The 14,084-nt window shown below is 42.4% G+C and overlaps 1 protein-coding gene across 2 annotated transcripts in view; it reads right to left on the bottom strand.

Moving 5' to 3' along the window:
• Positions 1 to 12,526, bottom strand: part of kcnj5 (potassium inwardly rectifying channel subfamily J member 5) — a 43,784-nt gene extending 31,258 nt beyond the window's left edge. For both annotated transcript variants that reach the window (XM_054794867.1, XM_054794868.1), the window contains exon 1: positions 12,332 to 12,526. Coding sequence is in view for 1 of the 2 variants with exons in the window: in XM_054794868.1 (XP_054650843.1) it covers positions 12,332 to 12,370 (39 nt within the window). In the remaining variant the exon portion in view is untranslated. The remainder of the gene's footprint in view (positions 1 to 12,331) is intronic.
• Positions 12,527 to 14,084: the final 1,558 nt, after the last annotated feature.

The following is a 14,084-nucleotide window of genomic DNA, read 5'->3' as shown; positions in this document are numbered from 1 at the left end:
TGCTGTGACTGCATTTTTTTTTAAATGACAAAATAGCAATTTTCTATGACTAATTTATTTATGTAACAACAACCTGCAGGACAAGAACCGAGAACATTGCAAAACTGTTCATTTAATGGCAAAGTTGCTGAGAGCACTTAAAGTAAGAGTCTAAAATGTCGAGCCTCCTTTTGTTACCTGACCTGTTTAGTCCAATAGTACTATGTGACTAGTACAAAAGTACAACATTTTGTACTATTTGACACAAACAAAAATTGAATTTGATGCCTGTTTTAGAGTAATACGAATACATGGGAAATTAATTGTTCAATAATATATTTAGTTGAAAATAACTCCAACAACAATTTCAATATTTTTGTTCTAGAAATATGTCCTGTATAAAGAATTATAAATTCAGAGTTCAGGGTTCCGATAACACAGGTGTATCCAACTTGCAGGACTATTAAATCTACTTTGCCAAAAAGAAAGTGGATGTGTTCTATTTTGTTTTTATAAGTCCCTGCCAACATTTAAAATTGCACTTTATGGACAAAACACTTCTCCACTCGGTGTGCTCCTTTGTCATTAAACACAGATGCCATGTTTGAATAGAACACTTACAAAGAGGTGAAGCAAATATTATTTGGTGAACTACTCAACATCAGCTGGTGAGCTACTGCTGGCATACGAGCTACCCGTTGGAGACACAACTAGTGCTAGTTGAACTAGTGATAACAAGAGAGCAAGATTGTTAAGTGACACTTTGAAAAAGTTGTGATGGTGATCGATGATCGATGTATCCCATGAACGTAAAAGCCACTTGTAGCTCCGAGTTAGCTAGATGCCCCCAGCCGGGCATGTAAACAAAAAAGAGAGAAAGTTGAATGATATTGAAACATGCGGGAATAGATAGGTGCTAGCACGCTGTGGTCAATTGACTACACATTTTACGGGCTGTTGTTCATTCTCCTGATAAGAAACAAGTGACAGTCAACACCAGACGTGTCCTGTATCTGGTCAGACGTATGCGAGTGCCAGCAAGGCAGACAGGCCATTCTGGTGCATGCTTATGAAAATAAAGCACAGTGAAACATTTTTTAGCTTTTAAATCGTTTTCACACAAATATGTCGGTAAATAATGAGCTACATGTGTGTCTAGACAGCATATATGTCCATTCTTACAATATATTACTTTAAATTGTTTTCAAATTCAAGAAAAAAACACTCATTTTTAAGGTGTGGTGGCTTTTATTTTGTAGTGGTGGCCCGCCACAATCAATTACATGTAGCGGAAACCCACACAGTCACAAAACTTCTTCATTTTGTACAAGTTGAATTTCTATGGTATTGTCCCTGTGACCGTATACTATCATCAAAATGTCATTACTGTACTCACTTTTGTGAGATATGCTATGTGCCAAACACTGACACGACCAGTTATTACAACGATATATTGTGTTGTGCTAAAGTTAAAAGCTGACTTTTACTTGAACTTTGACTGTATATTTTCCTTAGTTGCTGATGCTGCATGCTGCATTAATCCATTTTGTGAAGCTTTGACTGCAAAACATCAGTTACTTAAATTGTATATCAACTGTAGTACCACTGTGCATTCATACTTCACGCCACAAAGCAAACCATGCTTACAAATGGCAGTCGGGCTTTGCAAACTCAGCAGTGTTCCTTTTATTTAACAATACAAATGTGACTGTGAGCTGTTGCTCATCCGTAGGCTTTGTGGGTCATGCGTCACAATTTACTTTCGGATTATCAAGTGCAAAGAACTTGAATCAAAAAGATCGAATGAAATGCCAAAGCTTATTTCGTGTCCCCGCTTCTCGGTCACGGAGTGAAAGCAAAGAGTTATTGTCACTGGTAGTGTCATGGCTGTGGCCGCATTAAATAACACGGCCTCGTCCGTATCTCTGCTCACTTATGACACTTCCAGGTCGGCCAGGGCAAATGTCTAAAAACGTCCCCTACTCGTTTGGCTCCAGGCTACACCGACACTGATACACACACTCAAAGACTTGTGCATACAAAGTTCTTGCCAACCCTCCCCTCCCCGTTTTCCCATTGTGTCCGATAGTGAGCCGAGTGTATCAAGTTGTGCCCTTCTCATGAGTGACCTTCTCCAAAGTGACACCGCTGTACTGAGACGTCCCGCTCGCACTGGAGAAACAATTTCCCTAATGATATGTCAAACACTGTCAATCACTCTCCCTCCGTCCTTTACTTATTCTTCACATTACTGTCCTTGCACCTGTAGTTTTAGGTGTGTCACTCATCCACAAACGTACGTAGTTTAGCGTAGTTTAGACGTGCTGCTGAGTGAGGCTTGAATGGTTTTCAAAGTCAACACCTCCTGAAACCACACCATCACCCTCTTAAACCGCGTTGGCTTAAAGTGTGAGGGATGGGGTGGGAAGACACGCACCGAGAGGGAGATGTTTCTTATCTGCGAGTGGTGTCAGACACCTGCTGTGATTGAGGGCTTAGATCTCATCTACTCGGTGCTGCAGGCCTCACGGAGCTTTAGAGAGTGATGGACAAATAAAGAACTGAAGTGGACTGCCTGTATGTGTTTGTGGATTCTAACTCTTCTACTCTCGTTGCACATAAAAAAACAGAAAATCTGAAAACTGCAAATTTGTCAAAACCTGCACCCCTACTGTGTCTTTTTTTTCTGGCAACTACACCACATGGTTGCACTGTTATTAAACCCCATAAGTCGGATTTACTTGGTTTTGTTGCTTTTTATTTTTCACACAGCTCAATATGCTTTACAAAATCACCCACTGTAACTGCAGAAATCACCACAAAGTATGGTGCACATCTTAAGGCAGTGCCTCTCGAATAGTGGAACGGGACGCGGTGAACTGTCAGTGGGGGCGTGAGAGGCAGGGAGTACTTTCAATTTTACTGCAGACACGCCGACATGTACAAATTTATTCTACTTAACATGCAATTTGACTCTTGAATACGCGTGTACGCTTCACACCTCTCCATTTTGTTGCATTTTCCTGGTTTCAGTTTTGAGTTCCGTCTGCACAGATGAATAAATAGATAGTAGTTTCTCAATAGTATTTCAAATCGGGGTGGCGTGAAAACTCCCTAGGGGGAGCATAGCAGAAAGACTGAGAACCACTGCCTTAAGGGGACTGCTGTGCACAGGTTTGTACAATTCGAGCAAGGTTGATTGGGAAAAACACATCAAGAAAAATGTTTATCTAATCCTACAGCCGGTCTACGTGCGAAGAAATGCACAGAGGGCGCGTGCGACGGGATGATTTTGGATCCGTAGACTCTACGGGCCCTTAGGTTTTTTTCAGATTGCAAGAAAAACGTGCTCACTTCGTACATCTTTGTCCGTACGGCCAACATGTGTCTTTTGTATGTTTTGCTGGAGTCAGGTTTGTCCATTTTTCGTACGTCGCACTTGCAGACTCCTGTGTGTCATGTGTGTGTCGCCACATTTGCGCCCCGCATACGTAATTAGTGCGGCCGACGCACATTCAGATATTTTGTACGTCCTCCGTGCATGTCGAGATCTTGCGCCATGATCCAACTCAGTGTGCACTAAGCCGTCAAGCCACGCTCACGGTGGCGTCAGCTTAGGTTCCTTCCCCGTATTTAATCAGAAAATCTGCAAATTCTGCGATTTTCACTTAAAATGATCGGAAAATACAGTTAGAATACAGTTCAATGGACACGTTAATAGTTATGGTATTCATTTTTTCCCCCCATCATGACAAGTTAGGCTCTGCCTCGCCGACCTGCCCTGATCACATGTCGCTCGATGTTACTCATGCTCTTCTGCCTACCCATTTATGGCCAAAAAATGTGCCGCCGTATGACGTCTGATGTAAATATTTAGGCCACTGGTGTCAAACTCAAGGCCCAGGGGCCAGATTCGGCCCGCCATATCGTTTCATGGGCCCCACGAAGGCCTGGAAATAATTCATGCCAAAAAAATGTGTAATATTTTTTTTTTACTGTTTTTGCATTATTTTTAATATATGTTTTATTATTTATTTGGATTTATTTATGTATTTCATTATTTTTAATATTATATTAAGTCAAAAATGATATATATTTTTTTAATATATCAAGTTCAAAAAATAATTAACAAAAAAAATCAAAGACAGTCTGTCTTGCTAAATGTATTTCTGTCAAACTTCTCATGTAAATGTAAATTTGTTGCTAAAACAATACAAACTCATAATAATAATCATAAAAATGTGGTGATTATATATGACCATGGTCTCAGTTACAGGCGGCGCTCGGAGGGTGACCATATAACTAGGAAGTGGCGCACGGTGAAAACGAGTTTGACGACCCTCATGTAGTCGGAGGCAGACCGAATCGTTAAACGGCGCAGTGGGGCTGAGCCTTAACAGACAATCCAACACCAGATAAGCTCCAGACAGGTTTCGCCAGCCCACAAATTACCCACTTCTTGAATGTTGCCCTCTTTTATCTGCTATCATGTTAGAGGCGTCGCTACTGGAGGCCGTTGTAAGTGGTATGTCTCCAAACCACTTCTTGAATGAGCATGAGCATATTTGATTTGGCCGTGTTTGTTTGATGATTAATCACGCCTTGGAGCAATTGATGCATAATGTAGTGCAGTACTGGCTGCAGGCAGCAGAGGCGCTGTTCATTCAGTCTCACCTAGTTTGCGGACGAAAGACAGTAGAACAACGTGGGACGTTGAGCTACATTCATGCAGATCGCCACTTTTGTTACAACACCTCCTGGCAGCAGTATTTTCCTCAGTATGACACTGGCATTGAAATAGGGGTTAAGAACATTCAAAATACATTCCTTTCACAATAAATTGCGGTTACCGAAAAGTAGGTTTAAAGTATTCCTGGCTTGAAACAGCTCTCTTAAAGAAGCTTTCAGGAATCTACTGACTCTGCAGTCCGCACATGAATCTGAATAAAAAGGGATTATAACTTTACAATTCCATGACAAGCTTCACCTCTTTTGCTCCGGCAGATGTGCTTGTAACACGCGTCAGCGCCACCAATACGGGCCACAGTCACTCGATCATGGAGAAAATTTGTCAATAAAAGAATACATCACACGGAGAAAATCAATGGCGTCGCCTTGTTAGCCATCCCTCCTTCATCTGTGTTAATGAGCTGCAAATGTATGGCAACGTATTTCCCCTGGGTGAAAAATGCTCACTCGCTGGATGCTTACGTAAAACCTGGGGATAAAAAAAAAAAAAAAAAATGCTCCCAGATGTGAAGTAGGACTGAATGTGCTCACTTCCCACGTCTTAATAGCACTGCAGTGATTAGCAGCGCAAATGCTCAAAACAAAGTACAATTTCCATACATTGCTGTATCGGGAGACTTTCTCTTTGTTTACCATCATGGTTTGTCCTTGTATTGCAGTAATCAGGATGTAGTCAGTGGGTAGTGTGTTAGCTTGCAGCTTTATTAGGGACTACAATTTATGGGCCTTTTTACCAGTGGGCCAATTAAAGTCATTTTTGAGGTTGTGTTTTCCATTCTAAATTACACGAGAGCATCGCAACCGGAGGAGTCTCCCTTAGTGTTTCGGTTCAACCGGCCTGACCTGAATGGTTATCTTTATCAGATAGACATGAGACGTCTAAAGTACCTCCGCCATCGTCTACCTATCTTAACAAAAGGACAAAGGATCACCCTTTATTAAAACATTTAAACCAGATAAAGACTCGGGACGAAATGTAAGAATATTTAATCTCGCATAACCTGCTGCTTACAGATAAGAACAGAATCCATCCATTAATCAAGATTCTTCAGCAGACAAAACATACAGTCAAGAGGTCATCGCTGGAATGTTCAAAATGGATGGTTTGCACCAAAGCAGAAATGTAATTCTTGTCAAACGTATAAGTCTAGCAAGGCTACTGGTGAATCAGTGAGTGGGCTGTACTATAAATCTCCATGCTCGGACTCGTAGGTGCAGTTGAATTTGCATTGCTTGATTTATGAGTGCTTTCCTTATGGGGGTAATCAAATTATATAAGCAATTTGAACTGCTTCATACATTCATATGAGGTGAAGAGACACATTTGAACTAGAAAAGCACTCGGAGAGCGCAGACCTCCGCCAAGCGTCATAGTTCCCGTCATACTGCGCTTCACACCAAAGTAAGCATCCTACATTTTTTGGGGTCAGTCTTTGATATTTTTTTTAGAACCTGTTAAGTGGTCTGACCATTTTTCGTCGCGAAAAATGCCGAAAATGGTCCTGTCTCGCAATGTTAAAGAATCCTAAAAAAAAAATTCCTGGCTCGAGACGGTGATCCGATCACATTTCCGACAATTCCTGTAAATTTCATCCAAATCCATTCACAAACTTTTCAAGTTATTTTGAACACAAACGGATAAACGCCAGAAAAAACACAACCTCTGCTCTTGCACTTTGAGCTTGGCGAAGCTAATTAACATTCAAAGCTCCCGAAGTTATCCCGTCGTCTTTCTCAGCCCGCTAGTATTCTGTACATTCTAGTCCAGCTGTCTCATGAAAACATTACAGTGCCAACTGTTGTTTTAAACGTCACGCACTGGCATCAACAAATAATATAGACGTGTTTTATTACCTCCGCCAAGGAGGTTATGTTTTTGCCGGCGTTTGTGTTTGTTCGTGTCCCTCGTGATATTGCGGTTTAAACATTGCTCCCTCACTCCATCATGTTTTTTCACAAATTAATTAATTAATTAATTAATGATCGCCGTGTCGTGGTTGACTACGGCCTATTATTAGTCGGGTACCCCTTTGAACATTTGATCTGAAGCCATGTACCTCATGCACACTTAAAAATGATTTGATCTGAACTTGGAATATTTAACATAATGAATTGGCTAATTAATTTTATATTAAAAAAAATGTTCATTTGGCACGGTCACATTTACATGAGCACTTAATAGATACTGTAAGTATCCTACAGATCTTATATTCAAGTGTGATGCTGGCATCCTTCTGTTTGAATGGGTTCAAGTTAAACTTCACTTTTTTTGTCCACTCACGATGGCTGTGGGGGAGCCGCACGGTGGATAGCATGTTGGCTACACAGCCAGGAGATTGGGAAGATCTGGGTTTGAATCTCCAAAAACATGCATGTTAGGTTAACTGGCGTCTCTAAATTGTCCATAAGTATGAATGTGAGTGTAAATGGTTGTTTGTCTATATGTGCCTTGCGATTGGCTGGTGACCAGTCCAGGGTGTACCCCCCCTCTCGCATACCCCCGCGACCCTAATGAGGATAAGCGGCATAGAAGATGGGTGATGGCTATGGTTTAAGTCTGCATAGTCATTTAATTCCGAATTGAAGGGGAAAGTTAACCAGGATGATAAAGCAGTATCCGAAGTACAAAAAGGCATCCAAGCATTTGTCATTTTTGGGGGAATCCGGGGGAATCCCCACTCAGTGACAGGGTTTCAAAGCTGTGCCGTGCGGCGATCGGAACACCAAATTATCATCAAACTTGCTTACTTGTTCATACGATGCACACAAATGCAAATGTTTTTCATTTCTATTCACGCACTGGTGTTATTTTCAAATACAAATACGCAATAAGCCTTTAAGACCACAACTTGTGAATGTAGTATTCTACATTGGGCACTAGACCACCACCGAAGCTTTTATGGCAGGTTTAAATGATCTCACAACAGGCAAGTAACAGCATCATAATAATAGAACAACGGGTTACTGTTGCGGCCCACAACAAGCTAAAACTCAACTCTGAAACCCCCTACGTCACTTCCTGTCTGCTCCCATATAGATGAACTATCTTAAATGGCTTATTTTCTCCGATTATAGCTACTATATTGGGTAGTAGGAATGTAAAGGTGACAATATGGGTGCTATTTCATGTCTACATGCTCTAATGTTAAAATAACGTACTTAGAAGATCTTTAGAAGAGCTTCCATGAAAGGTTTTCCTCCATGCCATAACTATGAAAATATTCCATTTATAAACAAGGACTCTTGCTTTAAGGAAATTCACACACGTCGCAGTTGAGTCAGGAACCAATTAACAGCGATAAACGAGAAATTACTATATATGTAAAAAGTGGATAAATTGCTCAATAGCACTTCTTGGAGACAGGCGGGGACAAACACAGCTCATTCGCATTAAAGCTAAAAACACACAAAACAGTGTGTTCCCAGTCGGGCTTACGAAAAGCACTTTTAAACTGTCTACTTTCCAGCATCAAGCAACATTTTGAATAACACACTTCCAAGACACCACAGTGGGACCTCTGGGATGTGTGTTAAATTGTTGGAATATATAATTTGAGGGATTTAGGGAAATATAATATGCTTGTGCCTACACGGGGGTTGCAAAACCAGCTGAATGACATTTTGCAGACCTCAGAGACACTGAGCGACCTCTGTCACAACTCCTCCTTAATACAAGGCTGGATTTGAACATTCAGAGAGAGGGAGAGTACTCCATTCCACCAAGGAGATAGCTCATTAGCATTAAAGCTACAGACACAGCTTACTAAACTGTAAATTGCAACATTAAGGTATACACAACTTTCAATACAATAAGATTGGACGTTTAGAGATGTATACGTTCTCACTTTAACTTTATTGTAAACTTCAGCAGCAGGCACAGTCATTACACACACGCCTCTTAAACCCTTCCCCCTGCAACCAGTATTAAAGGTTCCTACCAGGGGTGCTCCGATCGATCAGCCACCGATCAGTATCGGCCGATTTCCGTGCCGATCACAAAAGCCGATCACCTGTGCCTATCACTGTTGCAGCCCCAGCAATTTCATGCGGTGTAGTGTCTTGACCTAGCTAACATCTTTGGCAGCGTCGTCCTCCATTTTCCTCTCCCACAAAACAGTAACAAATCATGTCTGCCGTGTGGAACTTAACTGCTAACGCGTGCCACGGAAACGACCTTGCGGGTGTAGCACCTTAAAAAAAGCTTTAATACGGCGTTTGAAGAACAAACAATGGACAGAGTATGGTGAGTTTTGGAGGCTCACGGTGTGATCATCATTCAGACAGCAGCTAACGTAGCCATGTGGCTAACACTCGCGCATCTGTGCGTGACAGTCAGAAGGCTAAGCTAATAACCCAAAAAACAATTGATACTTTCTCACGTACCTGGAAGTTCCACCAGTGATATGTTCTCTTCAAAAAGTAAGTCAACTATGTTTTTGTTTAAATGAAGGTGATTTTATGGTTCCTTTTTTCATATCATATAGCCAGTAGCAGGGTTGCAGCCAGGAATTCTGGGTCCCATGAAAAAAAACTAAAAAAAACATGTCCCTCCCATTAATGAATGACTAATTGTATTCATAATTACCTATTGTTTGGGTCCCCTGGCAGTCAAGGGACCTTGTGATGACTTTTCCCCTTTATACGGCACCCCTGGCCAATAGCACTCATTATAAATTGAAAAATGTATCATTAATCCATGTGTACCATCTGTATTGGTATCAGCCGATTTCAGTCCTGGATGATCTGTATCGGCAGCATAAAACCCTGATGTGAGCATCCTTAATTCCTACCTTTACATGACAATCCTGTTGTAACAGGTGCAGCCTTTGTTTTTTCCTAGAGTTCTATCTTGAATTTAATCATGTTTCTCACCATGTTTCTCTCTTGTGTCCTTCTTCAATATGTTTTGACCCTCAGGTTGTAACAGTTTTTTTTTGCACCCGTATTTAATTCAAAAGAAAAGCAGCACATTCAGAAATACTCAAACAATACAATGTGCTTATTAGGTGGAAGGGATACCGTAATTTCCGGTGTGTAAGCCACTACCTTTTTCTCACGCTTTGAACTCTGCGGCTTATACCGTGATGCGGCTAATTTATGGTCACGTTCTAATCTCGCGACATCTCGTATGCTTCAAGAGTCATGATGCGCTTCATGCACACAACCTCATCCCGGGAAACACACAAAGACATGCATATGATGCAGCTTTCAGGTTAAAGGCCATGGATCAAGCAGCTTTTGCTCAAGTCTGCCAGTGGAAGGAATTATGAGGCTGTTCAATGCCGACACTGAAGAAGACACAGGAGGAAGATGAAGACAGCGATGAATGACTTGTCTGGTAGCCTAGTGTGAAACTAGTCGTCTTACATGCCCTGTTCAACAATGTATGGGAAAAAACATTTATTTCATTAAAAGTTAAAATAATCTTTCTATGTACCAAATCACCCAGGTTACGACGTGGACACCTGCAGCACATATACAGAGTATGTACTTTTTTTTTTTTCTTTCAATTTAGTGGGCACGGCTTACATTCAGGTGCGCTCAATAGTTAGGAAATTACGGTAGATACAACGGTATGACGTACAACCATATCAGCCTAATACAGTATATACAGCTATGGCCAAAAACATTAGCATCTTTGGCATGCCAATATTATTGGCCATGATTGTGCAAGTAGTTTACCATTCTGGGCGTGCTCTATGAACAAACACACACACACACACACACACACACACAAACACACACACATAATAAAAGATGATTAAAGGATTCCCTGGTTGATATCTGTCTATAGTGTCCCAACTCTAAAAGAACCGCTATCTATTCTTCCTAGAGACTCCAAAGTCTCCAATGCGTGGATGCTTTGTTTGGGAACTCGAGTCGTTTGTTCGGCGCACTGTTTTGCCTTATGAAGGCCAATAAAAAAATAAGCCTACCAAAAGTGGGCGTACAAAAACCGAGGTTCCACTGCAATCTGATTGATGCATTCAGGTCAAAAATAGCTACTGTAGCATTAAATGTCAAAAAATGCTGACTTCAGTGGAAGATACAGTATCAATGCAGTGTTGATAAACATTAGTCATGTATGGTAAATTGCATCTATGAGAAGTACCATTTAATGTGCTGCATACTAAATCTTGGAGAATACCCCCCAAGTAGGTATGAGTACATTAATGACTACAATCCTGTATTTCTTGGGAGAGGTTAGACATTTTCCAAGGTTAGTGTTAGGGTTCGAGCAAGAGTTTATTCCTGCATAAACCCTCTACCTTACACGGCCTTGACTTCCAATTAATCAATCACACATCCGATTAATCATTCCCAGTGTCGTCTTTTAGGAGACTTTCTTTTAGATACCGAGGAGCTCGACATCAAACCACTGACAACCTTGTGTCCTATTTGCTATGGAGATGTGGACATAGATACTGTAGCTGCCTAGCAGAAGCGGAGTGAAGTCCGCACTGAGTTGCAGCTACATCGTGATGTGCAGATAATAAGGTCAAAAGGCTGTCCATCAGAAAGTGTTACATCTTGGCTGTTCACCCCCCCCCCCCAGCGCGCTTGAAATAGCCAATAATGGTCCAAGCATCTGTGAGCGGGGGTCATTAATGATTACAGTGATAGAAGTAGCGCTTTTGTTGCTGTGAAACGTTTCCAAATGTTAGCACTTGCCCTCCCTTCCCTTCTAGTGTAGTGTGTTCATGAAGAGTGCCGATTCGGCTTGCTTTTCATGTTTTTCTCCCCCTCCAACCCGAGAGATACGACATTAAAAAATGATGATCAATTTGGCACGTTGCCTACTTTTGACGCCTTGGCTCCGATGAGACAATAGAAGCAATAGAGAGCTGTGGTTGATTAAAACAGCCGCTAAGCCGCACTGCATTGCCATAAAAGTTTTACGGTCAGTACTCTCGAGACGTGTGTCCTCCAGAGAACACCGGGCTACATGTAGCCCCTTCCGACATGCAGAGTCAATCCAAGGAAATCAATATAAATGATTCCAACTCAATGCTTCGGTGTAGCCTGCAATATTCATGAAACCGCAGCCAGCAGATATCACTACCGGCACTGCTGTATCTCCTAAAAGCAAAAACGTGCTATACGAACCACGTGCTATACTATACGGGCCACATACTACCCCTACCCCCTCTTATAGTAACACAGATGCACTCTGCAAACTCCTGCATTGCACTGTATGCAACTATACGGCACCACGCTGCGCACGAGGGGGGCGGACATGTTTCCATCACCCTGCCCCCTCCCCAATCCCCCTCCTCCTCCGAACCATGAGGGCTGGTGGCTGATGTACGCCTCACCGCAGTGACACTGGCGATAAAAGATGAGGCGAGATGTGATGATGTGATTAGATTGATGAAGGAGGCTAATCCGGCCACATTTTCCTCATCATCACTTTTTGCGCTCCGTGTTCTCGCATCTGTCTTTGTCGCTTTGATTCCGGCTCAAGTTGCAATGTAAGACAGACTTTATTAGGCGGCAGCAGATGGGGAAAGCCGTCATGCGAACACAGATCCACACTGATAGGAAGAGCTCCGATAGCTCCCCTCTCCCTATCGCCATCATCAGCAGCGTGCATGAGGCTTACCTTCAGGGCATTGTGGGAGTCGCTGTCTCTTCCAGGCATTCTCTTTTTCTTTCCAGGACTGTGAACTCCTTTTATTTTTTTTTTGTAGCCCTCCTGCCTCTCCTGTCTCTTCCTGCCAGCCAACTCCTTCTGCTCCTCACCGCTCTATATCAAGTCCAGTGTGAGAGAGGGGGTCTCGGGCAGAGAGAAAGGCAGGGATGGTGGGGGGGGGGTGTAGATGCAGAGTCAGAGTAGGAGAGAGAGAGAGGGGACAAGGCAAGGGGACGTAAATATGTGAGTGTGTGTGTGTGTGTGTGTGTGTGTGTGCTCTCTCTTGATTGCTTCTGTCTTCTCACTTCCACACATATATTGCACCTCTTGTCCCTGAGGATTTATCTTTCCTAAGAGTGTGTGTTGATATTCTATTCGCACACACAACCATTTTATACGTGTGTATCTACCGCACGGCTTACATCTTTCCCCCTCATCGTAAAAGTCAAGTGCAGTTTTTGCCAAGAGAGAGAGGATGAAGAGAAGACTGTGTGTGTGTTTTGTGGTGTGCATGTGTAGAGGATGCAGACAAGGCAGGTCGTCATGGTGAGGAGGAGGACGAGGAGTGCGGTGTAATCGTTTGCCAGAAAATGCCTTAAGGGTTTGAGGGAGATGTAAGAACAGGAAAAAGAGAATAGACAGGAGGAGTGTAAATAGGGTTAAAACCAGTCAAAAGCCTGAGAGGTCATTTTGACAATCACCCCCCCACCACCCCGCCCCCCCATTGATCCCATTGACATTCATGATTCAGCATTCACAGCCCCGCAAATACAAAGTCGCTAACGTTGGCTGCACTGATCCCTCCTGCTCCAACTTCTGTCTTCAGGCAGACCGGGTGTGTATGAGGTGTGTTAAAAAGCAGTGGTGTGATGCATACCGCCACCTACTGTAGGGATTTGTAAAGACAAGCTTCTTTCACAGTAGGGTTGGGCGATCATTTTTACATGCGGGTATACATCCTTCCAATGATAAAACAATGACGCATACCGGTGGAAATGATATTTTCAAACGCAGAGTTGATGACGTGTTTGCCCTGCGACTGCGTGCCGCGACGCACCGTATTGACGCATTGGCGCTTCACGTCTACGAGCAAGCAACAAAACAACTAAAAAGAGAGAAAATGAGCATAGACTAAGAAATTGTTGGTAAACGGGAGGTACGTTTGCAATATGGAAGTGGTTTGGTTTCGGTAGAGCAGATGTAGTACAGACATGTGAATTAGCTGAACGACTCAACCACATATTAGCCTCATGGTCCACTACATATGCAGCGACTGGGCTTTGAAGTCGTCCTGTCTCCAGACAAGTTTGTTTTTTTTTTTGTTCCGGAGGAACACACTGGTGAAAACATCGCAAGTGTGTGGAACTACTGCCAGTGGATCTAATGTTGTGATAGCAGCTGCCCTCAACAACTGGAATAGACTGGCTCGCTTGGACAGTCTCTACACAGTGCCATGGGAAAGCTTACTTTTAATTTCATTGCTTTTAATTATATGGGTTAAGGTTCGTAGCTTTTTATGCAAGACTTAGCTGAATTTCATTATCGTCATATCCCAAAAATATGGTGATACATGCTAAGGTCCATATCGGCCAACCCTAATTCACAGTCCCATTATGTGTTTGAGTGAGGGCGAACTGATGTGTCAAATCTATTTACGGCGATCCAAATTTCTTTGTGAAAATGAATATACGGTAAACCCTCGCCACTTTGCACTCGATTTCCG

Source organism: Dunckerocampus dactyliophorus, chromosome 12 (assembly GCF_027744805.1).
Source record: "Dunckerocampus dactyliophorus isolate RoL2022-P2 chromosome 12, RoL_Ddac_1.1, whole genome shotgun sequence".
In the NCBI taxonomy this organism is placed as follows: domain Eukaryota; kingdom Metazoa; phylum Chordata; class Actinopteri; order Syngnathiformes; family Syngnathidae; genus Dunckerocampus; species Dunckerocampus dactyliophorus.
The sequence above is the reverse complement of the archived record's forward strand: the minus strand, read 5'-3'. Positions and strand labels throughout refer to the sequence as shown.